Source organism: Hermetia illucens, chromosome 4 (genome assembly GCF_905115235.1).
Source record: "Hermetia illucens chromosome 4, iHerIll2.2.curated.20191125, whole genome shotgun sequence".
NCBI lineage: Eukaryota > Metazoa > Arthropoda > Insecta > Diptera > Stratiomyidae > Hermetia > Hermetia illucens.
In genome coordinates this window covers 133,674,089-133,702,088 of record NC_051852.1, presented here as the reverse complement: position 1 = coordinate 133,702,088, position 28,000 = coordinate 133,674,089, and the positions used below count along the sequence as shown (strand labels likewise).

The window sequence follows — 28,000 nt, the reverse complement described above, 5'->3', positions numbered from 1 at the left end:
ATTTTTCACAGAGGAATCTGCCTTCTCTAATAATTGTCATTTAGTTGCGAGATGGAGACCTCCGCATCTTACGTATAAACTTGGAAGTGCACAGTGTGGTTTTGTGCATCCAAACTTTTGACGATTAATGCAATGAATAGGTCCTTTTTGGTTCATCGAATTTTCAGCGGTTATCATTCGATGCAGAAAGTGTTTGCAAGTCATAAATTAAACGAATTTAATTTTTGATGCGTTTATTTGGCTGTAGTTCCAACTCCATTTGAACAATGCGCTTTTGGGCTTAGGCTCATTGTTTTAGACAGCTTAGCACAAAATTGATATGTTGCTAATTTCCCCGGTCTTGTTCAATTTACAATAAAAAAAAAATTATCAGAAGAGTGAGGCGTAGAGAGATGCTTATGCTACTCAAAACTGAAGTAACATCTTATCTAATTTAATTAATTTTTGTTGTTTTCGTATTTTCCGTACAAAACAAGCTCATTGTTCTAAAAAAGTAATTATACACTCTTATTGCCCGTGCACCTTATTATGGCAGTTTTATTATTATCAAATATTTAAAAAGAATTGTTTTAAATTATTTGATGCAATAATCTTTTCTTTGTTGTCTTATAATTGCTTCCAGCTTGATACATCTTTCACGTAGGGTAGTATTTTCTTTCTGCAATAATTCCATCGCTGTATCTTTTTTCTCGATTGCCTGTTGCACTCTGAAATGGAAATATGCTCGTATTACATATCCGCGTATTCATACATTGCAGGTAATATAAAAGTATGCCTTGTAAAAATTTAAACTAAGAAAATGTACTTTTCTTTAAAAATTGTATCTTTTATCATTACCGCTGATAAATCTTCTCTATTTCACTGTCGCGTTCTGCTTGAATTAATGCAATCTCTTGTTGTACTTCCCGTCGTGCGTTTTCTTTCATCACTTCCTTGTCTTCCAGGAGTTTATCACACATCTGAGCAGGTAAATATTATAAATTTAAGGGGATGAAGTTTCATAAATAGAAATTAAGATATTCTACCTTTTTGCTATGACTCAACTCCATATTTAGCTGCTTGACTTCAGCTTGATAATTCTGAACTCGAGCCTCAGACTCGGCTAGTTTATTTCGACCTTCGTTGTATTTGTCTTTCAGTTGTTTTTCAGCTATTTCAATTTGATGCAATTCTGCTTCGTGTTTTTCTTTGATACGACTACAAGATATAAAGAATGATGAAACCGAATTCAGGTCAACTTTTTAAATTGGCAGATGCTCAATATAGAAGATTGCATCCTTTCAGGGAAGAAGGTGGCTACATCTTGCATTTTATTGAAAATCTTGAAAGATTGAAGCGGAATTCAAAACTTTACCTCAATTTCATTTCATATTCTTCCTGACACCTTTGCGTCTCGGTATCCATTTTCGCAACAATAGCATCAATCTGTCGATCCCTTTCGGATCGATAATGTTGCCGTACAGCGTTCTCATTTTCCACCTCACGAAGCTTACAAGCATTTTCGAATTCCCTTTTCCATATCAGAAAATCCGATTCGAATTGCTTCTCAATAGTGTTGATTCTGGTCTGATGGTTAATGGATAGTTGAAAGTTCCGCAAAAACTCAAAGAGGACTCAAAAGAAAAGAAAATTCTTTCGAGTTACTTACTTGGTACTTCTGTTCTTGTTTCTGAGATTTCTCTTTAAACTCATTGTAAACTTGCTCAACAGCCAGTTCTTTTTCCTTAAGTATGTCCTGTTTTTTACTCTCGTAATCCACGTCTTTTTGCTTGAGCTCCAGACACATTCTTTCGCGTTCGGCTGCAAACTCTTCCAAAAGTTTCGCTTTTTGCTCATCAAATGACTGCCGTTCTTCGCGTAGTTGCTTCTCAAATCTTCCGGAAAGTAGGGGATGAAAAGGAAGTAAGTTAATTAAAGTAAATACAAATCAAGAATTGTGGGGTGTGTTGTTGTTGGAGAGAGCTTATTATAAGGCAAATTCGTGTATGCGATTAAAGCATTTCCTACCGTTCTCTAATTGCATCCCGTTCTTTTGAAATGCTTGTTTCACGATCCTGGGCACACGAGTCCCGAATAGACTTTTCCAGTTGTTCATGTTTTTGTCTTTCCTCAGCAACAACATCCAAGAGCTCTTGCTGATGTTTTCGCTTGAGCTCAGTGACTTCCTTTTGATGTTCACAGGTCATACGATTGATTTCTAGTTCGAGTCCTTTGACAGTAAGTTCCTGAAAGGAATTTGTTTGAATGCAAAGAGATGAAGCACGTATTTTTGTTTGAGAGAATATATCCATTTCAAGCTTCCTTTATTTGATTTTTGATCCTTAATGTTGAAGTCATTTGTATTTATTTATGGGAACCCCCTCTTAGTAGATTCAATTTGATTGGTTTATAATTGCTGATAGGACAAGAGTGGAATTACAACATGTAGAAAAAAAGGAATTCTTCATTTGCATTTAATAGTTTAAAGAAAGCACAAATGGTAGAGGGTTTTATTATATTATTATTAGAAGGTGCATCTCACTGCACATCTGGTGAAGTTTCTTTTGTGAATGATATGCCACCGTTTTATGCGGATTCGGACTACTCCTCCATATGGAAACGAACGGAGAAAAGCCACTAGGCTTGACGATCTCCGTGGGGAAATATTCCGTGCAGCTTTTGCCAGTCTCTATAAAGTGGTTCTTTCTACTCATTCATAATTACTGGAAATCTGTCATCTTTCCCAGTGTGAAAGAAGGGGGTTGATCCTTAAGATTACCAATAAACGCACTCGTTTTAGAGCAATAACAGGAAGGGGAATCTGGTTTCTATTCTGGATCCTTCTGTACCGACCAAATACGTCCGACCAGTAGATCACTTCGGAGGAAGAGATAAATAATTTAATTAGGGGAGCTTGACTGAATTATCGAGTGTCTCTCTCGGAAGTGGGCATTGTCACGAAGGATTCCTGTTATTGGCCTGAGATGGGGTTTATTTCGATGTCGTCGGCCACCGTGTGAGCAACTTTGCGTCGATCAGTGGTAACTTGAATTTTAAATTTATTCGTTCTGCTGATCACCCGATATGGGCCTTGGTACGGATGTTGGAGTATTTTCTTCTTGTTATCGCCAAGTTTTTGAATATGAAGACTATTTTGTTATCACGTTGATTTACATTAACTGCATGAACATTTAGAAGCACTGTTTTAACTTGTGGGCATAGTTAGACGGGTATACCTGCTCGTTGTTGGACTGTGAGTTGGAAAATTTTCCTAGGAGTCGTAATGGCTGACTATACACCATTTCCGCTGTAGTTGTGTAACTAACACTTACGCGCCATCGTTCGCGGTTACCTGAAATGCCATTCAGCACTCCCCACGTTCGCACTCCTCCTCTACTTTTCTGCGCCAAGTTCCCTTTGGGCGACTCACTTGTCGTCTTGGGGGAGTGGATTCCACTGCATTTTGATGTGGATGTGCCGGTCAAAAGTTCTTGAAACAACCTTGATTCAAACTGTCTTCCTTGATCTGAGGTGATCCAAGTTGGTATGCCGAACCTGGAGATCCATGCGTCATAGAAAGCTCCGGCAACTGTCATGGTTTCTTGATTGGGGATTGGCGCTACTTCTGGCCAACGTCAAACACGGTAAAACCATGGCATTAGTCTGGCCTCTCACAGTAAGTCTTAACATGCTTGAATCTAGAGGTCGCGCAAAGGTCCCAACTGGTGCCGGTAGCATGAAGAGTCACTTCCGATTGCTGACAATTATTGCAAACACGAATCGAATTCCTGAAATCGATTTTGACAGATTGCCAAACAAACATACATTCCTCTTCGTCCGCGGACCGGGATGCTGCAAGCTTCACGTAATAGATAAAATAAGCCAATGCCAGCTATAGTTAATCCGTCCGCAGAGAACGGCCAAAGGTGCGTCTGATTTTGAATGTGCAAGCATTTCTGGCTGTTTCCGTCCGGTTTTGGGAGCTTCGAAAGCGCAGCTAGATTTGATTGGTGATTTAATTTTGCCGTGATGAGTTTCTTTGAGTGGCGCCTGCACTGCTGCGGCTCTCGGTATGAACCTCCTCTAAAAATTAAACATACCCAAGAATGCTGTGACCTACTCCACGTTGGTTGGTTGCGAGTATAACTGAATTGCTTTGACTTGGATTGGCAAGCGACGTGTCCCTTCCTTTGGGGCTAGGTATGCTAAGGAACTGATATCATGCTGACTAACGAAGCATTTGATTAAATTCATCACTATTCCATATTGTTTCAACCTTCAGAACAGAGTTCTTAAGTCGTTGACGTGTTCTTCACGTGAAGATGAAGCGACTAATTTGTCAGCGATATTGGCATAGCATTAGGCCAAACCTCTCGAAGCCCTAACAGATATATTGTTGAAAAGATACTTTTACCATAGAGCGTTTGGACGAAATTTTGGATGCGGTGAACTGAGTACTTGTCGGCGCAAGTTTGGGCATTGAGTGCGCGATATTGTCCGCATGGTCTCCACTCCTTTCTCGCAACGTCCAGCCTATCCGGAGTTAATCGTTTGGGTTTTAAAGCAACTAGTGATCCTGACGTTGTGACCATATGATGCTGAGTTCGGTGACATGCCATTTTTTCATATCCGTCCGGGCGAGGTATTTCCAGAAACTTCTGTAGGATAGCATGATTAGAGATTCTTCTAGTTATTGCTCTGATGGTCAGAATGGTACATTCTGCCACCTCCTCTAGTAGGTAAGGTGAGTTGTTGAATCACGACAACTGCGCTGAAGATCTGGAAGGAGTCCGTAATGTGTTAAGAAATCTGCTCCAAGTATGGGTTTGGGAACTTCCACTATAATAAATTTCTAAGGGAAATCACAGGTCTGGGCTGTGAATGCGATCGAGAATGAGAGCATCGGACCATACAAAACTAACGGACAACCAGGGAGGACCTAAAAAGGTATGTTTTACTGTTCATACACGGAGTGCAAAATCTTAGAAAGACACTTCCGCTGCAGTTTTGTCGTGCCGACGTCGGAGTTTGGTTAGGATTTGCACCTACTAAAAACCACCCCGGTTCCTCCTCACTGGTAGCAGTGGAATTTGTATCGTGATTTGATGTCAAATATCATTCGACTCTGCTGTGAATGAATGCTGACCACATTGCCTCCTATATGGTACTGTAATCCTATAGTGTACCGTTACGGTTTTGAATAAACGGCCCTGATCCAATTGGATTTTTGTGCCAACGATTATTGTTATTAGCACCTGCTGTATTTTTACGACTGCGGAGGAATCCGTAATCCACGGGGGTCTTGCTCTTAAATAGCGCTTGGTTCAAATTCCCCGTCTCCATTGCGATCCCTGGGCAGTGTTCTGGATCGTCCAGGTGATTTGACTTTTTCTTTGGTCGTATTATCCAGAAATATATTGGGCTTGAGCCCCCTCACCCGGACAAACCACCTGACAATCTGCAAGAGCTCTTTTCGAACTCAATTCACCCGTGACTTCAATACAGATTGCTGGTAGTCACTGGCTAAACCGACGCTAATTCCTAACAAGGTGTTTGTCAAGCATTTAACGAGTGACAATGCCGTGATTAATTCCAAATGGATGAACGGTTGAAGTTTGGCGTTTTTCGACAAAGCTGTATCTGGAGGGGTCCGACCTTTACGTCTGTAATTTTTAGCCGTTGCGCCTTCTTTTCCAACTAACTTGAAAATTAAGATTTAATTTGGACTATATAATTATATTCGCGACACGGCACCGATTCTTTGTATACATAGGGAGCTCCTTGCTAAACTTAGCATAAGATGCTGCTATTCATCGTTTCCAGGGAGAAGATCAATATTTCTAAGATCCCCAAGAAGGTCGTCAAATGGAGCAATCGTTTCTGAATAAATTGCGTGTTACAGCTAGACGAATCTGAACAAATTGCCAAAAATCTCATCAGGTGTGATTTCAAGTGGCAGGTGTATATAAATCTCTACTGTGAACACAATACCAAAATGGGAGACGTGAGAAGAAGAATATTTGAAACCTCTTACGGAGGCTTTTAGGAGTGAGCAGGGGTTCCCGGTCGTCGTTAGTCTTCGACATGTGTTTGCAAGCCTCTCTGTTAGCCGCCCCTGGAAAAGGCGAATGAAGGACTGAACCTGTCGCAAAACGCTTCGCTTTAAGGGTACCGTCCATTAGGAGCACTTGCAGTAGATTTTAGTCTACTGCCTCGACAGTATTACAGGCAATACAAATGACAGCCAACCGCGTTGGCCTTGATTTGTAGGAAAAAAGAGATCTAGAAAATCATCATGACTCCTATTAAAATGTATTGCCTGTTCTTAAGAGAACTAAACTTTTAGAAGGTAGAAGGACGGTGTTCTAAGTGGAAGTGACGGGAAGCGTCGTCAAACTCAAGAGAAACGATCACGGTGGATAAGCCCAGGTCATTAGCAAACAGTCAAAGACGAACAATTTACTTGGGTAAAGGTTGATTTGCCCCCTCTTCCTCGGAGGGTAGTGGGAATGTCATAGAGTGGCTATTTTCATATCTTTAATGTAGAAATCTATAGTAGAATAAACGACAGCAATCCTGCAAGTCCTTTAGGGCATGCATTACGAATAACGCCCTTAACTTAACTAAGAAGTGTAGCCAGACATGTTCGCTGATTTATTTCGATAAGTGGGTAGGTGGAAGGGGGAAAATCTAGCAAAAAACTAAAAATCAAAAGGAAACAAACCATTTCTTGCTCTCGGTTGTTTCAATTTAAAATGAACGAAACAGTGGGTACGCTAGCGATCAGCTTTAATTGTTTCAAGAATGAAAATTTAGATTGATATTGCAATTTAGTTTATAATTCACAAAACCTATACTTAATGAAACTAATTGACTAATTTATAGTTCCCCAACATAGGCGCCAGGACACTGTGAATCCACTACAGTACCTGTCTTCTAAATCCGCCGTCATCTGATCCCATTTCTGGTTTTCACGCTTGAAGGCCGAATTTCTTCCAATAGAAGAACAATTAAATTATAAAGCAGGGAAAAAGCGTTATTACTTATGAAAAATCGTGTTTCCGGACTACCATTTTCTTTCTAGCAGCCAATTCTCCGTATTTTCCAATTTAGAATGAGGAATTTGGAATTTACTTTCAAACTTTCAAATTAGAAGAAGCAAAGATTTTGTCTCCATACTGCTGCTGATAAGTATGGATACAATTTTAAGACGAGTCCTAATTACGTCCTCCTAGCCGAGAATCGATTTTTATCTAATGAGTGGATAGTTTTGCATTAGTACCGGGATTATGAGGGTTGCAAATCTCAGTATATTATTCATCTGATTGACCTGAAGTGCAGGACTAAGTAATTTTTGATCAAATTTTATAGTAACTTACGCACAGGGTTTGGAAATATCATGTTATTAGTGTAAATTACATCATTCGATTTTAAAATCTTTTCCTGGAAGCTTCTGACAACAAGACCTAATCTCCCCAATACGGCATACAGTAGCATCTATTTCATAAAATCCAGCTCCCTATTTGTCAGATCTATATTAAAAAATAACAAAGAAAGCAAACGGACAATAAATACCTTAATTTTCTTCGTGTTATCCCGTATCCATTTCTCTCTACGTATCTTTTCACCAGCAATAGCTGTTTCCTTAGCACGAGTCAATTCTGTCTCCAACCTATGCTCCCATGCTTGGTTTTGGCTCTCGATTCGTCTCGTTAGAGTTGCAACCTTTTCACACAAGGATGCTTTGTCCTTCAACAGCTATACAGATAGACGTATCAAGAAAACTGAATTAGATTTAAATTCCCAACGGGCAAAATGAAGTTGGACGCGAAGAAAATTGATATGGAAACTACTCACCTGCTCTATGAATCCTTGATGCCGTGCGACAATGCTCTCGTAGTATTTCTTCTGCTCCTTTGAACGATTCGATGAATTCAATTTTTCCTGACGAAGAGCTTTCTGTCGTTCAAGACGGATATGGGACACATGCTGTTTCGATAATTGAATTGCATTTGCTAGTTCGTTCGCTCGAAGACTAAGTGCCACTATCCTGCGGGCTAGTTGATGGTTGGGTAGCATGAGTAAGTCAGCAATTCTGTTTGGATCGAAGTGATATGGATGTGAGCATATGCGGAAAGAGTCTGAGGAAATTAGGGTTCGAGTTTGTTTTCATTGGGAAGCAATAGATACTTATGGAGTCTATTTCCTTTTAATTAAACAAGTTTTGCAAAGGACTTGATGGTATGTTTTTTCAAGGATATTTTGTTTTGTAGGAACTCTTCGAGGGGTTTGTAGACGTAGAAGAAGAGTATCCTTAGTTTCTTTTTGAGGGGAGGGGGGGGGGGGGGTAGGACTTTGGATTGCGAATTTATTTGCGAGAAAATATATAACTTTTCAAGAAGGAATTTAAAATTGATTCAAATGGTATAAGGTCGACCCAGCTTTGCAGGCAGTAATTATCTCCCACCCTTTGCTTCATGGACCCATATTTATGCTTTATTTATTTATGTAACGGAACAATATGCAGAAGATGTAATCTCCGATTACGTACGTAAGACTACGAAGAGTCAAAGAATGCAAGCTGTTGGACCTAAGAGAATCGGGTTAATCTTGGGATTGTGGAGTGAATGTAGCTCCGTGAAGGCAACTTCAAAAATTGAAGATGCTATGTATACTACGGGAAAAATGTGGAAGATAATAAGGCAATTACAAAGCTTGGCAAGAATGCTCATATTAAGGAAGATTCAGCGTTGTTGCGGGTAATAGAGATTAAGAGTGTGAAGCCGGGAGGATAGTCTCCACAGGAAAATTCCTTTTAAAGATGAGAGATCGATGAATTTGTGATCTACAGCTTAAAGAGCAAGGTAGCCACAATTGCGGAAGAGAGATCAAATTACAGAGAAATATGTGGTATGAATATGAATATGTTCTTATGAGGGGGTTAAACAAATCAGGGTAGGGTCGGTTGGATTGAAGTTAATTTGGAACAGGACCGACGGATAAAAAAATACATTTCGGGAGTACGATTGACGTTGTAAACAAAGTATGGATTGAAATTTTTGTCGAAGGTTATATCCAGCCTTTGCAAGGAAGTCAGAGCAACAGCTGGATGTTGGGGAGGATTTAAGCAAGTAGAGCAGTGGGTGGCAGCAATGTACTAAACTGTCTAAATTGAATTGCAGGAAAGTTCAGTCCGGTAGAGATGAAACAGAGACAACAATTTCAATCAGAGTGAAATTATGCGGTGTTTCCAACGATTAATTAATTGAAATAATAAAACTTGTTGTTTCTTTTTCGTTGGTGTTGGTTTGTATTCTTGCAAATACCGATATTTCGGGAACCACTTGTTTGCACTGATGAAGGGAACAAGTGGTTCCCGAAATATCGGTATTTGCAAGAATACAAACCAACACCAACGAAAAAGAAACAACAAGTTTTATTATTTCAATTCAAACAATTTCAAGCCGTTTTCTATGTGGTAAGCACAGACATGTGAGGTCATTTATTAAAAATGAAAATAATTGGGGGCCTAGCAAATAGCTTTGAGGAACTCTAAAAGTCTAAGGGAAGGAATGGGATGAGCAGCCACCAAAAAAAACTCTGCAGGGTCGGTCAGACAATTAAATGGCAAGCCATGTGATAATTGAAGATGATGGAGGTTGAGTAAAGAGAGTTTATAGGTTGACAGAATCGAATGTTTTAGGTAAATCGGTATAAATTGTCTGCGGTGAATTAAGACATTCGGCGACGAAGTTAGTAAAGTCGAAAAGGCTAGAAATAGTAGATTGATGCTGCTCTTCCGCTATCAGGTGACCGAAGTGCGCAGTCAACTATTAGTCATAGACGTATTTCTTGAGGCTTTTGGAACAAAAGAAGAACAGTTGGATTAGGCGGTAGTTCATAGCTAGAGTAGAGCTACCTGTTTTGAGGGTAGGGATAATAATGTGTTCTTTGCAAAAAGTAGCGTAGGGAGATATATTCTTTATAGTTAACTAGAAAAATATTAGGTAGAACATCGGAACCAGTTCAAATGTATGCTCAAATAAAGTTAATAATAGTATATTTCTGTATGTTTGGAAAATGGACCAGATGCCCTCATTAATTTCCTCCTACAATCATCAAATTGCGTAGTAATGTAGGCTATGATATAAAGCATAATACAACTAACGCTGCTATTACTGACGAAGTTATGGTAGCTCAGCATTATCAACTGAATTAAGCTCGTTTTCGCCCACCGGTGGAGTCGGATAGCTGGATTACGACCGTTGATTTTCACCTGCAGAGATGCACAGGGAAATATGGAGAGTTAACGTGGGCCGGTTAGAGAGAGAGAAATAAACCGGGAAATCGGAAGCAGGACGCTTTAGGTAAGAAAGATTTTGTGTATTTCTTGTATAAAGAATTTGAACGTGCATTTGTCCCACTAGTATATAGCACGTAATATATGCATATATTTTGTGAAAATACCCACTTCCAAGTGATATTCAAAGTCTTTGATTTGCAAAGAAGCGACAACTTTGCCCTATTATAATGTTGTTGGAAATAGTGCGATTTATACCAAACTTGGTAGGACCATACTCTATATACTATTATAGCCAAAATTGCTGCAAAATTTCGTGGTGCGAGGGTATGTATGGGGGTTTCCCAACCTATTATTAGAAGTTATAATAATATACTATTATTAACTTTATTTGAATATGTATCGGTGTGCAGGGTAGCCTGGGCACGCTATAGTGGCAGTCTATCGATTTTTTCATATTTTCGGGTTGGTTGGTTTCTGAGAATGGGTCTGTTAAAGAAATGATCACTTCCAACCCCCCGCACTCTCCATCTTTCCCACAAATGTTGAAACTAAGACCGCCTTCGGAAAGTACTAACCGAGACCAGGCATTTGATACTCCACATGACTACATTTGATGAAAAAAAAATTTACACCCCCCTTTTGCATGTACGGGGCCACCCCTTACATTTGACGCAGGGCAATTTAACTCACCGTATGCCTGAGCGTTCACAGTTTCCACCTTATTACCAAATTTGGTAGCAATCCCTATAACCGTCTCCGAGAAAAATGCATGTGCCAGACAGACTGACAGACGGACAGATAGACAGACGGCAAACCGATTTTAATAAGGTTTTGTTCTATACCAAACCTTAAAAACGAGAGTGCGATCCAAGGAGTTCTTGGTGATGTTGAATTGCAGGGCAGAACTAGTACTCATGAAAAAGAGAGTGGGCGGGGACATTGAAAAATTAGGATAATTAGGGGATTTGAGCATAGAGAGATTAAAATCATCGCTGAGGAAGATAAGGAGAGAGGAGATTTGTTCGTTTCAATATTTGGGAACTGTTATTTTCGACGCCGGTGTCATTCAACTCGATGTTAAGCGATTTTTTAATAGCACTCTATTTGCATTGGCTTCTAATATCTTCTTCTTTTTCTTCAGCCTTTGTCCCGTTCACAAACGAGGTCGGCTCCGAGGCTTGCGACTCAACCCGATCATCATGTTTGTAACGACATTGTATGCATTTTCTTGGTCGGCCTGTCGCGGGGCCTGTCACCAAGAGAGATCAGCTAGGATTTAGCATAGTGCTTCTAATATCTTCTAATATTCTAATATCTCCCCTACGTGTAATTCAATACTGAGCACAGAAAACAGAGACTGGGCCGTTCACGACTGTTCCTTAGGATGTCACTGATATAGATATAACATATTTATTCAAAAAATTCGAAGAGGGACGAAGACGGCTACGGTTTCTTACCAGGGCAGAGACAACTCTTCAGACGCTGCCTCACCTCTGCCCTGGGAGCAGCGTGATCGAAGTGGCTCGCCGATGTTATACGCTCCCTTTTATAATTCACAAAACACGACAAGGGTACGAATTATAATCAACGTAAATCCGCCTACAGTTCAGAGCAAAGCTTGGCCGGAGCTTTGAATTTTGGAAACATGGGTGTTAAAAAGAGGAGTGAGTGGACCATCATGAGTGGGAGTAAGTTGGTCTCTATTTGGTCCGGTCCAGCGTCAAGTGGATGCGGACTTAGGACTCCCAAATCCTTAGAAAAGTTGTCTAGCTTCGGCGTAACTCTAGAATGACTAAAGTGTACATGAAAAATAAGAAGACGAGAGTACTCTAAATGAGCTATCAATGTATTCAATAAAGAATATGGCAGATTGAACACTAAGGTATACCAGCTGTATTGACTTTAGTCTACCAGTGCAAGTTAAAATGGGCTGGCCATGGAGAGTGAATGGTGATTCCGCAGACATTGTGATTTCCGCAGAACATTATGACAGTTCAAGGATACGACGGGAAGAGCTGTTCACAAGCTTAAATCAAGGCAGACAACAAGGTTGTCTGTACTCACAGATTCAATGGATAATTGTCAAACACTATCTTAAATGGCATACCAAACATTAAATGGTCCGAAACTTATCACTTAGATACCTTCTTGTAGGATCACTGGGAAACTTTTTTCCATATACTAGGCTGGCTAGGACGTCTAGGGTACAATCCCCTTATCGGAAAACTTACTTCAGTGTGGAATGAGCAGTGCTCACATTATAGGGTGGCTGGCTAGGAGGCGGAAGCTTTGAGGTACAATCCCCCTATTGGAAAACTTACTTCATTGTGGCTTGCGTGTTCACATTATATTCTACACGATTTTTGACATTCCTAAAGTGGTGAGATTTGTGACACTCCTATAGGCAAAGTTTTACAGTTGAGCTCAATCTTGAAGGGGTACGAAATCGGGGTCGATGGGTGAGATGCAAAGTGGTCAGGTTTAGGGATTATATTCTTTGCGTAAATTGCTAGCACGGCAATGGTAGTTCATCCTCAGTGGAATGCCGTGACCCTACTATGAGCGATGTGGGTTTAAATAATGAGGACCGCGGGCTGCTGGTCAAATCCTTCGTCTTTTCAATAGGGACTGACTATTGTGGTTAAATTAGTGGGGCCTTTGTCGTTTTCGTCCAAGCGGGCAATGTGTCCCTTTGTATTTTCCAACAGAGTTTGGTTCCAATAATTTATTTGGAGATCTACAATCTTTTTGAAAGTACAATTTTAACAAAAATGTTGTCTTTTGTTTAACTCTCATCAAGAATGATTATTCAGTGGGTTGTCAATTTCAAGGCTACGCTCCAGTTACTGGACGTAAAACCAATTCTTAGGCACTAAGATAACCTAATTTACATATTGAATGGATACTTGGATGTCGACATCCAGTTAGAATGTAATGTATAACGTCTGCGAGGTGACTCCCTTTTGAGCACCCTAGATTAACCGCACTAAAATCTATCTATGGAGCAAAAGTATATGAAAAATGTTTATAAGTTGCTGCGTTTTTTGGTGTCTTCAATAAGATCCAATTTTTAGAATAACCAATTATGGCCTTACAAATGAGTCGTTGCTCTCCTCGAGTTAGGGAGGGTCTGCAATCTCATGCTGCAGGAACTGATTTGAGCGCGGTCAACATTGGCTATTATCTTTTTCAAGGTAAGGTTTTCAAAAAGGGTCCGCCACATTCAAAAGAAATTAATTGTAATTCGGGTGCATCATCGTAACAGTCATCCATACTATGCGACTCTCAACATCCATGAGTTCCTGGCAAAGCACAATTTAAAAACTCTGTTTTTTTCCTTCCCACCACCCCCCACCACCTAAAGTTTTAGACCTAACCTTTCTTGGAAACATTACTTATTGAATAATACTTTTTGAAAATTTCCTTGATCAATATACACTGAAACTTACTTTGGTACATCCTCCGCGATATCAGGCTCAATAGCAAACTCAATTTCACTCCTACTTGACTCTGGAATTGATCTTCTCGTCTCCAGAATAGTCTTATCGCAGCTACTTTCAACATTATCCAAATACTGCAGGATATCCCTGAAATTCAATTGCCAAGCCATAATCAACATTGAGGTCAAGCACTCAGACCCTCAATAACCAAGAAAATTTACCTATATTTGTCCGGCGAATAATCCCGTTCTGTCGTTTTCGGGGTCGCCATACATTCCGATTCCGTACTACGAAATGTCGATTGAAGCCTTAAATGCTCATCAGTCCTTGAAGCGGTCGTTTCTGTAGACAAAATCGAACGAAATCAGTAAATTGAAAAAACAAATTGCAAACAATCTAAATAGCCAATTTCACCGTTTTACCTTTTTTCTTATCTTCTTCAATTTCTTTGATAACCGACACGATTTCCTCGTAAGTGGAGTCATCTGGTGAACTATCCTCAGATGATTTTATCGGCGATTCTACATTATCCTTGTGCTTGAGAATGCTTTTCGTTTTCATTTTCGGATTTCTCCTATTCGAACACTCCATTTCAGGTGAGTCCCTGCATGCAGCGTTGCTATCGTGAAGGGACATCCAACTGTCGACTTTTTCAATTTGAAATTCATCTAAATTCGAGTCCTGACGCAGACATGAGTATGTTGGTACTTTCTTCATTCCAGTCATTTTTTTCAGTCCTCCTACGGAGCTGTTGTTCGCTGATTTGGTTCGACGATTCCTTTCGGATTTGATTTCAGTTTTATTGGCTCCGATATTGTTTTCTTTGACTTTACGATGACTGGAAGGAGCCGATTTGATTTCAGTTGTACGCAGATAGTTTTTAATTACTGTGGAGGAGCTCTTTTGGAAATCTCGCAAACTTTCGAACTGATTCTTGGAGGAATCCGTTGAGTTATCTGATTTTTCTTCCGGTATATCCTCAATGAAATTATTTTTGGATTTCCAATGCAGGGTTGTGTCGTTTGGTTCATTTGCTGCGGTATCCAATGACTTTTCTGTTGATAACATCAGGTCGGACTGAATATCCTCGAAGATTTGATTGGCCAGCTTTTGGTAGTTGGAGATGACACGATCTGTAGAAGAGCCCGGACTCGAATTCGAATCTGAACTTTTCTCCATCATTTTGAGTTCAAGATGGGATTTCTTCTCTTGGTCTTCAATTTCCTTTTTATACTCTTCTATGATGAGATTTGGTTCCAGCACTGAAGTTACTGATTCCTGCTTGCCATTTAAATTGGGACTGCTATCGGAAAATTCAATATCGCTCGTTGGTTTACATGTGAAAGAACAATGGCATTTATTTGTATTCGTACCGTGGTGAACACTATATGTTTCGTTAGTATCACATGTGCTGGTGCTACTTTCGTTATGTGATTCATTTACATCAAAGTTTTCTTCCAATTCTTCAAAGTGAACACATTTCTTTGTACTAGTTGAAATATCACATGGTGAGGGAATGAAATCATCCGTAAGATTTAGTTCAGCAGTATCTGCTTTACCAAACGATACCCTTCCAGGAAGATCTGGTTTTGAATCATGCCAAAAGTCACCGCCTTTAGTGTGAATGTTTGAGAGCTTGGGTAATACACCTTTCGTAGAGTAGGGTGAACCATTGTTTAAAGTAGATTGGGGATTGAATTGCGTGTCAATTTGATGTGGTCTGGAAAATTTGAAAATATTGAATAAGGTTTACTTGTTTCTTTGCCATAATATTATATAAAAAATAGTCTTGACGGCCAGAGATATCAAATTAGGATGAACCTAAAGTCTACGTGTCAAGTTGGTTGAGCGTCAACCGCTCGATCTAGTTACCGCAGGCTCGAATTCAACCAATCATGGATGTGTGTGTTTGGCTTTGTGCTTGCACAGAATTAAGTATGTTAATCATGAAACTGAAAGATAGTCTCAATGAAAATCAAATAAGAAAAAATTATATTATTAGACTGATTGTTGGGTGCCCTGCACTGCACAAAGGAGTGAACAGTACTCTGGAAAGCGATCTGGGAACCGGTTCCTGGAAGGATTCTGACTGCAAGATTCCATTTTAAGGTAAGAAGCATCACAATTGTATAGTGTTATGCATCAATGGGAGTCTTCCGATATAATGGAGAAGGAAGCATTCTATGAGCATTTGCATGCATGCATGCAGAAGGATTCTCAATACCAAGGGGGGTTTTGACAACTCAAACATACGTTGGAAAAATTCGGACATGTAATCGGAAAGCACCGTCTTAGTGGCCGTAACGATAATGGTGGGAGGTTTGTTTTTTGCAGCTTCCACCACCTCGTCATTGGTGCGCGTTGTTCGAGCTCAGAGTTTGCCGTAGGATTTCAACTGGCCGAAACCGTACACGGCCACTTTGCGATCAGCATTAGATGTTCGGATGGTTCAAGTGGTTAGAGCGCTGGGCTGTCGTAGCGAAAGGTCGCGGTTCAAATCTCGCTGGGACCAGAGGAATTTGTTACCGTGACTGGATGTCGGATACCAGTCGACTCAACTATGAATGAGTACCTGAGTCGAATCAGGGTAATAATCTCGAGCGAGCGCAATGCTGACCACATTGCTTCCCACAGTGTCCTTTGGTGTACCGTTACGGCCTTAAATGAAGTGATTGTTGCGCCAACGATTATTATTATTATTAGATTTAAAAATTTTCTCCTAGATGTGTACAATAAAAGAGGCTGGAGGGCTGTGATGTCCCAAGTCCAACATCGACTGCTTGTATGATCATCACTGGACAGGGGCAGCCCTATCTTGAGGATTGGACAGCAGATACATAGAATAACCCGCTTAAGAATATTGAGCTGCTATAAAGAAATGGTCTTTTCTCGGAGGCTATGCAGGTGGTTGGCCACGTCCGGGAGGGGCGGTCCAAGTTGTTGTTGCGTTAGTCAGGAAAGCGGAAAATGCCGCAGAAATCAATGATTTCAAAGATGTATACCGCATCACGAATGAATTTGTATGTGGCCGTGAATCTTTCGATTGTCCTGTGAAGGGAAGTTAATGCTCCAGTCCTTATCCACAATGATGACCAGCTGAAGAGGTGGAATGAAAACTTCACTTCATACTTCACCGTATCACGTCCGACGTAGTTCCTCCTTTTGTGGATGAAATAGTCAGTCACCGGAGCATGCGGATACGGACTGTTCCTTCAAGCAGAAGAAAATCCATTTCGGCCATCAATGCACTTAAACTGAGTAAATCGCTGCTCTCGACGGCCTCTTCGCAGAGTTAATTATCGCTCCATCTGCAGTTACTGCAAATCTGCTATTTCCTGTCGTACGGAAATCTTGGGAATCTGGGACCTTTCCCAGATAATGGAGAAAGGGGATGATCATTAAGATTCCAAGGAACGGAATTTGTTTTGAGTGAGGCTATTGGAGGAGGTATCTGCGTGCGCCTTAATGTCACCAAGGAAGTAGCTAAAATAATTCTGAACGCATCAAAGAGCATCTCGAACACTTCATCGATAGAGAGAAAATTGGTTTCCGCTCCGGATCTCCTGCATTGACCATATCTCTTCACGGATCATTTTGGGATAGTATGGGGAGTTCAAATTTTCGCTTCACCTGCCGTTCATCAATTTCGAGAAAGCTTTCGAAAGCATGAACAGGGAGTGTATTTGGTTGTGCTCTAGGCAGGAGGGGCATTCCGGAGAAATTTATAGTTATTATCAGAGTAATATATTGGTATGATGATGCGCAATGTCACGTGCTGTATCAGGGTGAAACCTCAGAGGAATTTTAAGCGCAAGCCAAGTTCGCTAGGGCGGCATCTTGTTACCGATTCTATTTCATTTCATTTTTGGTGACGTTCTTCACGCTGCTTCGCTTCGGAGGACGTGGAGGCGTTTGATGGACTATGACATCTTTTCTCAAAAACTTCAGGGATGAAAAACAAGTATATAGATAATAAGTGTCCGGATAGCCCCGTAGTTGGAGCCTGCGAAAGATCGCGGTTCAAATCCTATTGGTGTTAGAAGGGTTTGTATCGTGTCTGGATGTCGGATACTAGTCAACTCAGGTGTGAATGAGTACCTGAGTCAAATCGGGGTGATAATCACGGGCGATCGCAATGCTGATCAGATTGTTTCTACAGTGTAGCTCCTGTATTGTACCGTTATGGTCTTGAATGCAGTATTCTAACACGCTTTAAAGTCCAGATTCAACTGGATCGTCGCGCCAACTATGATTATTATATAGACTATATATACCGTATAGATAATTACCCCCTGTCAAATCGAGGATGATTATCTAATAGTTGATAAGGATAGTAGGGGCATATTAGTGTTTTTTCTTCTGTTGATTCTTTTACTGATCATAAAGTATTCAATCTAAAGGTAGAGAAAGCTTCCGTTTCGTTAACATTATATCTAATGCTGTAAAAGTGTTAAGTTTGAAGCTAAGTTATAAGTCCAAAGCTGAGGGTAAACATTCATGTTCATGACCAGTTTTCGAATACAAGGATACAAAAATTGAGAAATTGATGCTCAACCAATCGACCATCGTGCATATTAGGAATTGGTAACTGGTATATCAGATTGCAGAATATCTTGAAATAATGGAATAAATGGAAGTGAAATTTATGCCGGTAAAGTTAAGAGAAAGTAAATTTTAAGTTACCTTAACTTACAGCCGCTATTGTTCTGATTATTTTCAAGGTCCTGACTTCCAGTTTGACCTTTTTCCATATTACTATCACTTTCGGAAGTTTCAGTTTCCTTTATTTGTTCTTGTTTCGAAGCAATATCGGATATTTTCCGACCGAGACTGCTATCAGATAAACTTTCTGAATCCTTTGGACAATAGGAGCGCGTGATAGGTTCATCCAGCAAAAGTTTGAATATATTTGACGATGATTCGGAAACGAACTTTCTCTGCAAAAAGATAGATTCAACGGATATAGCGGATATAGTAGTTTTCATTTACAACTGACAAACTCACATTTTTCCATAATTGGTCTTCACTCATAACTTGCTCTGAAAACTTGACACAATTCTTTAAACTTCGTGCTAGTTTCTCATCGGCAGACATGGGCCTTCTGAGAAGGGTTGCTGCCCGGTCATGTCGCAAGACGTTGGCTGAACAAGGTCTTTGGGGTGTAGAGTATTTAGTGGATGTTGTTTTGGGCTTGTGGCGAGATGCCAAGTTAATCTTTGAATAATATCAACTGTGATTACTTTAATTCTATTAGTTGTGCCTTAAGGAACTCACTTGTGACCCACGTAAACTTAAATCCATTCAAATTTGATTCACTCCCTTCACTCGTCCTAACGCTGATATACTGAACTGAAACCAACTATCAGCAGGGCAGGTGAGTTTGGCACTTTGGTTACTAGCCGACACCTGACAGTCGGCTGGCATCAAGGATTGCTGAGTTCATAAGTTTCCTTCGTAGCGTGTAGACAAATAGCGACGACCGCGGCGGTTATAGTCGTTATCGATTTAACTGGGTTATGGGCAAGAACACGGGCGTTATGAGAATAGCCACAGCGTGGAAGGATATAGTGGCGTTGTTGTAGGGTGGCGACAAAAGGGGTCAGATATGTGAAATAAAATATTGATTTGATTGGTAAAGGAAATATTTATCGTAGACGGATGGAAATTGATTTTGCGTTACTTTTCCTGTAAATGTTGATTGAATAAAAGTAATTTTGGTATAAAGAAAAATTGTGCTTCCTGGATTTTATGGAGATATAATCCTATGTGTTCATCTGTGCAAGCATAATGGGTGTAGTTTTCAGCTGTAAGTAATAAATTAATTATCAAACTTATAATTAGATGAAAATTTAAAATAATTGATAATGAAAGGCAAGGTGGCCAAAATATCGTATTGGTTTCGTTTGTGTTTATCCGCTCTATTTTCATGAAAGCGAAGTAAGTACGTTGATAATAGTTAAGGGAATATAGATGAACTAATTTATTTTCTGGCATACCAGAGAATTCACAAATATACCATTAACATAAGGATCAGAGCGAAAATTCTTAAAATACGAAATGGTTTTCAAAATATTTGAACAAATGGTGAACATTGTGATAACCAATCGCAAATAAACCACAATTTTCGTTAACTAAGCCAAGCAAAGCATCCAGTTTTTCTGTTAATAAACATTTCCTATTCGTTGTTTAGGGATTAAGGGATCCGAAATTCGGATCCAGCTCATTTTGCAGGTCCCAGGGGTGAGCTCTTTACAGCTTTCTCTATTTTCTGTGAGACAAAATCTTCGGCATTGTACTTCAGATGAGCTATAAATACTCAGTTTTCACTCCTCCTTTACTGTTTGGTGCACCGTATTTCCAGGGCGACCCGTTTGTCATCTTTGATTGCATTGCGTGACGATGGAGTTGTTGCCTTTTCTAAGGTTTTGTGTGAAACTAAACCTTATTAAAATCGGTTTGCTGCCTGTCTGTCTATCTGTCTGCCTGCCCTTCTGTATGTTACACCCATTTTCTCAGAAACTGTTACTTCTATTGATACAAAATTTGGTGGGAAGGAGGGAATTGATAACTTGCAATTTTAAGAGATTAGATTTTCGGCTGCTACTTGTAGTCTAGCCTAAAATTGATAGACAAGGGGTAGCTTCCTACAAACAACAATTTTTGGTTTTAAATGTAAATATATATTTCGGGAGCGACTTACCCCTCAAGACAAAGCTACTAAAAACGATTGTGATTATAATTTTTTTTTATACTTATACACTAATTACCTAAATTACTTTTAAAAACTTTTTTGAATTTTTTATCAATCTAATTACCTGCTAATTACCGCGGTCAGTTTTATTAATTTCAAGGGGCAGTTACCTGAATCTGTGTTTAATAACTGCGTCGCGTCTTCTCTCAAAATTTCTAAACTTTCCCAAGGGTCCAAAATTGTTATTCGGTTTGTGTTATGCAAGAGCTCAAGATTTTCCCGTTGAATGGTATGGCCTTCTTCGACTATGTGCACTGCCTTGATGTGTTCATTAAATCGAGTCGTTATCAGGAGTTGGGTCTGTCCCATGTATATCTTATTACAATCGCCGCAAGTTATTCGGTAGATTTCGCCTTTTTTCCTTCGCTGCCAAAGGATCCTTGACGCTTCCCAGTAAATTCTACAAGGTGGACGATCGGCTCGAACCTACGACTTCCAGTTGAAACTTCCAATTCCTGATGTTGTTAAATAGGTAGGAATACGGGATACCTATCCGTCTCGTGGTTGCCTCCTCATGTTTTGGATGATCATGCCTATTGTGTTGCTTGATTTTTCTTACGATCGGCTTCTTAGCAGTCAGAGGATTATACCCATTCTTAATTGCGGTGTCAATAATATGCTGTAGTTCCTCATTGAAGCCTTATTCCGAAAGAGAGTATGTGATCAGTTGGTGCATCATGCAATTATAGGGTGCCATTTGTTAGGAAAATGCATGGTATAAAGTTGTTCTACCTTAAGCTTCCCGCTAGAGTTGACGATATTCAGATCCAGGGAGGGCAGAGCCCCATCCAGGTCCACCAATTCGATATCCCCCCCCCCCCCCCTGGTGTTCTTTTTCTACCATATATATTGCCCTTATAGACTTTCCGGGCTGGATCATCTTCATCCATATGGATGAAGTGACCCGTCCACCGTAACCTATTGAGCCGGATTTTATCCACAACCGGACGGTCATGGTATCGCACATAGAGTTCGTCGTTATGTAGGCTACGGAATCGTCCATCCTCATGTAGGGGGCAAAAATTCTTCGGAGGATTTTTCTCTCGAACGCGGCTACGAGTTCGCAATTTTTCTTGCTAAGAACCCAAAATTCCGAGGAATACATGAGGACTGGCAAGATCATTATCTTGTACAGTAAGAGCTTTGACCCTATGGTGAGACGTTTTGAGCGGAACAGTTTTTGTAAACTGAAATAGGCTCTGTTGACTGACAACAACCGTGCGCGGATTTCATCATCGTGGCTGTTACCGGTTGTGATTTTCGACCCTAGATAGGAAAAACTATCAACGGTCGCAAAGTTGTAGTCTTCTATCTTTATTGTTCCCGTTTAACCAGTTCGGTTTGATGTCGTTGGTTGGTTGGTTTTCGGTGCTGACGTTGCCACCATGTATTTCATCATGCCTTCATTGCCGTGCATCCTGAGATCTCGCGCTAATTGCCGCCTGCTCGATCTGGATGAAGGTAGTTTTGCACGTCTCGGGTGGTTCTTCCCAGGATGTCGATGTCGTCGGCAGAGGCCAGTAGTTGAGTGGACTTAAAGAGGATCGTACCCTTTGCATTTACCTCTGCATTACGGATCACTTTCTCGAGGGCCAGGTTAAAGAGGACGCATAATAGGGCATCCGCTTGTCGTAGACCGTTGTTGATGTCGAATGGTCTTGATCCTGCTGCGGCTGCTGCTGCTTTTATCTGACCTCGCACATTGGTCAGTTTCAGCCTAGTCAGTCTGATCAATTTCGTTAGGATACCGAATTCTCTCATGGCCGTGTACAGTTTTACCCTGGCTATGCTATCATAGGTGGCTTTAAAGTCGATGAAGAGGTGGTGCAACTGACGTCCATATTCCCACAGTTTTTGCTGTTTTGCTTGGAGTGAAGCCAGCCGTCAGGCATTGATTCGTTGTCCCACACCTTGAGCACAAGTTGATGAACTCCTTGGTGTAATTGGTCGCCTCCATATATAATACAATCAATGCAAGTCAAAAAAAACTTTAATTCAATCTATAAGTCACACAGTGCATCGAATGTATGGCAAATATGGTCACAATAGAAACGACCGAGTTGGTGGATGGAAACAAATTAAAATATTTTGAATTAACACGGGTGGACAGGGCTGTAGCTTTTCCCTTTCAAAAGATTCATTGGATTGCTTTTCAGTTGAAAACAAATTTATTTCAGCTTCAAAATTTAACAGAAAATATCCCTCCCTTGAACTCGTTACTTTTTTGTAGACAGTTGGTAGCTCATGTGTAGAATACATTCAAAAAACTTATTCCAAATTGTGCAGTATTGGTAAATCGAAACGATATTGCTTCTTACAATATATAACATCGAATGACATTTATGTCAAACAAGACCTTAACAACACTATCATCCAACAAGATGAACACCATGAAGTTCACCCTGTTTGCTTGGCGGCTTTCTGATCTAATTTCGCTTGTCTGGAGGTCAACAATTTTCTCCATCATCATATTTTACTTAACTTTTACAAGATTAGCATTTTCTTTTTGGAAGTCGAATTTTATAAGCCGGCAGTAATTGGTAGACGATGGATGCGGATTGACCCACACCACTTTTGCTGTTCTCTTATCCACCAATTTCAGTGACACCACAGTTATAATAAGTGGTTATGGTTGAGACTGTCATCGAATCCTCATTTGGATGTTAGTTTTAATTTTTTCCCTTCTTCAAAACTTTCAATTTACAATATACTCTGCGCTTTCTGCGGAAAAAATTGGTGTGGAATCTGTGTAAGTGCAAATACCGTATTCAATATTTTGATGTGATTAGAAAGCATTTTTCTCCAAATTTAATGAGTAGAAGCTGAGAAAACAATCTTTATGCAGATCGCTAATCGCAGACCTCAAAAATGTATTCCTTTCGGCCAAATCGAAGCCAGTGTATAAAGCTAGTCCTGGTGAAGATTTGAAGATGACTGCTGATCATTAGTTGAAGATTTTGCAGCCATAGTTGCGGCAAGGCTCCTTCAGTTGCGTTTCCAATTAGCGAAATTGAATAAAGTCTGATGTCTTCGACAAAATCCACCTGGCTCCGTTGCATTGCTTGTAGGGTCCATTGGCAATTGCACATATTGTAGGGTCCGAAGAAGGTGGTGCAGATGAAATTTCTAGTGATTTTCACCGACTTCGTCAAATTTTTTATTGAACTTACTGCATTGTTGGTTTTCTTTTGCTATTCTTCCTTTGACTCATCTATATTTAATATAATATCATATATATAGTTTTCCGTAAACGGTGCTTATTTTGTTATCCTTCCTTCGTAGAAAACAACTCCGCGGCATGTCTGTTATGTTAGGTTCACCTAGGAAATGGTATAACCACGAAATCGCTTTCAGACGCACATAATCTATTATACATGGCAAATTAAAGTGTTACAACTTGAAGAATGGTAATTATTCTGACTTTACATGGCAGCAGAATAATTTAGTGAGAGAAATATTTTATTTCAAAAATACTATTTAAAAGTACAGACCCTGTCGAGTATATTTGATATTCAGAGATGGGCTTCCACTCAGAATATGAGGCACGAAAGATATCATACAAGTGCAACTGATATAGCGATTATTTAAAAAAAGAATAATTCCTTAATTTTCGCCATTGTTTCCGACTGAAGAAGTGTAGTAATATATAGTTTCAAGAATATATTATTATTTTTATTTATAGGGAAATGTACAGATTTTTATTTGGTTGGTTACTTCCTTATAATATTGGAAAAAATAATATGAAACGAGCCCGTTGTTCACTTAAGACCGGCCTTACCACTATTGCTTTTAATTACCTAGGCCTCCTGGCCCCTTCTTACACTACACTCATACCTCATCTACCAGACATAGGTTTATCCTTGCTTAGGTCTATGGTAATAAAAACTGCCAGTTTCATTGCGCCATCATAAATTGGTTCAAGTAGCTTGGAAACCTCGAGCTGGAATAGATACCTCGAATCCGATGCTGTCCGAATTTTCGACTCGCTGTTTGGAATATGGGCTGAAATCGTGAAATATTGTCATTATTGTTTCATCAGTTCCATGCGCAACTTGATCTGATAATAGTTGTGGTGCTCAATTTAATTTCGTAACCATATTCTCCAAAAGTCAACTAACATCTTTTGCCAAAAACTTCACGGTTCAAATGTACTAGAGAAATGATTGAAAGATTATTGCATACAATACACTTTCTTCTGATCACGTCCAAATCCTCAAAACCACTTTAAATTGAGACGACAACGATATTTGCTTTTACTTCACCCCTGGTGGTCAAAACGGCTGCAATAAATCCATACATAAAGTTTCTCATTAACTCACTAGCAATGCAGAAAATCATCATCATCATCATCAACGGCGCAACAACCGCTATCCGGTCTAGGCCTGCCTTAATAAGGAACTCCACATATCCCGGTTTTGCGCCGAGGTCCACCAATTCGATATCCCTAAAAGCTGTGTGGCGTCCTGACCTACGCCATCGCTCCATCTTAGGCAGGGTCTGCCTCGTCTTCTTTTTCTACCATAGATATTGCCCTTATAGACTTTCCGGGTGCGATCATCCTCATCCATACGGATTAAGTGACCCGCCCACCGTAACCTATTGAGCCGGATTTTATCCATAACCGGACGGTCATGGTATCGCTCATAGATTTCGTCATTGTGTAGGCTATGGAATCGTCCATCCTCATGTAGGGAGCCAAAAATTCTTCGGAGGATTCTTCTCTCGAACGCGGCCAAGAGTTCGCAATTTTTCTTGCTAAGAAGCCAAGTTTCCGAGGAATACATGAGGACTGGCAAGATCATAGTCTTGTAAAGTAAGAGCTTTGACCCTATGGTGAGACGTTTCGAGTGGAACAGTCTTTATAAGCTGAAATAGGCTCTGTTGGCTGACAACAACTGTGCGCGGATTTCATCATCGTAGTTGTTATCGGTTGTGATTTTCGACCCTAGATAGGAGAAATTGTCAACGCTCTCAAAGTTGTATTCTCCTATCCTTATTCTTCTTCGTGTTTGTGTTTGATCAGTGCGGTTTGATGTTGTTGGTTGATTCATCTTCGGTGCTGACGTTGCCACCATATATTTTGCCTTGCCTTCATTGATGTGCAGCCCAAGATCTCGCGCCACCTGCTCGATCTGGATGAAGGCAGTTTGTACATCTCGGGTGGTTCTTCCCATGATGTCGATATCGTCAGCATAGACCAGTAGTTGGGTGGACTTGAAGAGGATCGAACCTCTTGCATTTACCTCAGCATCACGGATCACTTTCTCGAGGGCCAGGTTAAAGAGGACGCATGATAGCGCATCCCCTTGTCGTAGACCGTTGTTGATGTCGAATGGTCTTGAGAGTGATCCTGCTGCTTTTATCTGGCCTCGCACATTGGTCAGGGTCAGCCTAGTCAGTCTTATTAATTTTGTCGGGATACCGAATTCTCCCATGGCCGTGTACAGTTTTACCCTGGCTATGCTATCATAGGCGGCTTTAAAGTCGATGAACAGATGGTGCAACTGTTGTCCATATTCCAACAGTTTTTTCATCGCTTGCCGCAGAGAGAAAATCTTATCTGTTGCTGATTTGCCTGGAGTGAAGCCTCTTTGGTATGGGCCAATGGTGTTCTGGGCGTATGGGGCTATCCGGCCTAGCAAGATAGTGGAGAATATCTTATAGATGGTACTTAGCAACGTGATACCTCTATAATTGCTGCACTGTGTGATATCTCCTTTTTTATGTATGAGACAGATAATGCCTCGTTGCCAATCGTCAGGCATTGATTCGCTGTCCCATACCTTGAGCACAAGTTGATGAACCACTTGGTGTATCTGGTCGCCTCCATATTTAACCAATTCGACTGTAATTCCTTCGGCTCCTGGCGACTTATGATTTTTTAGCCGATGAATTGCACGGACTGTTTCTCCTAAACTTGGTGGTGGCAGTATTTGTCCGTCGTCTTCAGTTGGCGGGACCTCCAACTCGCCGATGTTCTGGTTGTTCAGTAGCTCATCAAAGTACTCAACCCATCGCTCTAATATGCCCATTCTGTCGGAAATCAGATTTCCCTCTTTGTCTCGGCAGGATGAGCATCGAGGTGTATAGGGCTTCATCCTGCTGACTTGTTGGTAAAACTTCCGCGCCTGGTGCGGTTGCTTCCTGTACTTTTCTAGTTCACAGACTTGTTGGTTCTCCCAGGCTTCCTTTTTCCGTCTGTGAAGTCGCTTCTCCGCTCGATGGAGTTCGTGATAAGTCTCTGCGCGTGCCCGCGTTCTTTGAGAATGCATTTTTCCGTTCCGTTGCTAGCTTACATTCATCGTCAAACCAGCCGTTCCGACTCCTTTTGCGGCTGGGGCCAAGTATGTTTGTGGCCGTATCCATGATAACATTCTTCAGGTGATTGTGAAGATCATTTGTTGATTCTTCATCTCCAGGTCCTCTGTTGACTGCGGTTATTGCAGCATCCATTTCCCTCTTATAGGTGTCGCGGAGGGTTGTGTTGTGGATGGCTTCAGTGTTCACTCTCACCTGATTGTCAGAGAGGATTCTAGGTGGTATTGTTATTCAAGCTAGGAGCACCATGCCAACGAGATAGTGATCCGAGTCTATATTGGCCCCCCTATATGTTCTGACATTCATCAAGGCTGAGATGTGGCGGCGTTCGATCAACACATGGTCAATTTGGTTGAAAGTGGTCCCGTCTGGAGAAGCGCACGTATGTTTGTGGACCGCTTTCCGCGCAAACCAGGAACTTCCAACAACCATTTCGTGTGACCCTGCTAATTGAATAGTCCGCAGTCCGTTATCATTTGTTTTTTCGTGTAAGCTATGGGAGCCAACGTATCGCCTGAATACGGGTTCCGTCCCTACTTGGCTGTTAAAATCCCCAAGTATGATTTTGATATCATATCTGGGACAGGCTTCGAGGGTTCTTTCTACTGCCTCGTAGAAGGTATCCTTCTCCGACTCTGCAGTCTCCTCTGTAGGGGCGTGAACGTTTCTAAACTTGCCTCGCAAGCGCAGAGTGCATAGCGGTTCGCTTAGGTTTTCAAAGCTGATAACAGCAGGTTTCATTTTTTGGCTGACTAAGAAACCTACTCCGAGCACATGGTTTATTGGATGACCGCTATAATATATTGTGTAGTGGCTCTTCTCCAGGAAACCGGTAACTGTCCATCGCATCTCTTGCAACGCTGTTATATCAGTCCTATATTGGGACAGGGTATCGGCTATCTGCTCATCAGCTTCATCTCTGTACAGGGAGCTCACGTTCCACGAGAAAATGCGCAAATCGTTGTTCCGTTATCGTTGCCGCGTTCGTCGTTGTAAAATCCGTCCTGTCCGAGGCTCCTGTTGTGGCTTCGTAACAAGTTGTTTTCCGTGTAGGGTTGTCAGCCCTACCCAACCCCCAACCTGGAGGACCAGTTGGCACAATTTGTCCCGTTTTTAGGCGCGGGAGACTCGCCTTCATCCTTCTCCGTCTGCAGCTTTTCGTTAAGAAAGAGTTCCCAGCGGTCACCACGTGGAGGTGGAGATAGGGTT

The 28,000-nt window shown here is 40.8% G+C and overlaps 2 protein-coding genes across 3 annotated transcripts in view; one reads left to right on the top strand and one right to left on the bottom strand.

The window, feature by feature from the left end:
* Positions 1-510: 510 nt before the first annotated feature.
* LOC119653604 (centrosomal protein of 131 kDa) lies at positions 511-19,162 on the bottom strand. Its single transcript, XM_038058360.1, has 14 exons — positions 18,997-19,162; positions 18,727-18,936; positions 18,406-18,659; positions 14,145-15,442; positions 13,944-14,064; positions 13,732-13,869; positions 7,837-8,074; positions 7,555-7,737; positions 2,008-2,225; positions 1,649-1,874; positions 1,355-1,566; positions 1,026-1,197; positions 838-959; positions 511-707 (listed from the first exon to the last, which is right to left on the bottom strand). The coding sequence occupies exons 1-14, from the start codon at positions 19,021-19,023 to the stop codon at positions 575-577; spliced, it is 3,552 nt and encodes a 1,183-aa protein (XP_037914288.1). The 5' UTR covers positions 19,024-19,162; the 3' UTR covers positions 511-574.
* A 194-nt stretch (positions 19,163-19,356) lies between these two features.
* Positions 19,357-28,000, top strand: part of LOC119653605 (embryonic protein DC-8) — a 58,048-nt gene continuing 49,404 nt past the window's right edge. For both annotated transcript variants that reach the window (XM_038058365.1, XM_038058363.1), the window contains exon 1: positions 19,357-19,528. In XM_038058365.1, coding sequence (XP_037914293.1) covers positions 19,510-19,528 — 19 coding nt within the window. In that variant the 5' untranslated portion in view covers positions 19,357-19,509. The remainder of the gene's footprint in view (positions 19,529-28,000) is intronic.

Excerpts from the sequence above, each read along its gene's own strand:
- LOC119653604 (XM_038058360.1), bottom strand. The coding sequence starts at position 19,023 with ATGGATTTAAGTTTACGTGGGTCACAA. Across the intron at positions 18,937-18,996 it reads TAAGTTTACGTGGGTCACAA|ATTAACTTGGCATCTCGCCA; the intron begins GTGAGTTCCTTA and ends TATTATTCAAAG. Across the intron at positions 18,660-18,726 it reads AAGACCAATTATGGAAAAAT|AGAAAGTTCGTTTCCGAATC; the intron begins GTGAGTTTGTCA and ends ATCTTTTTGCAG.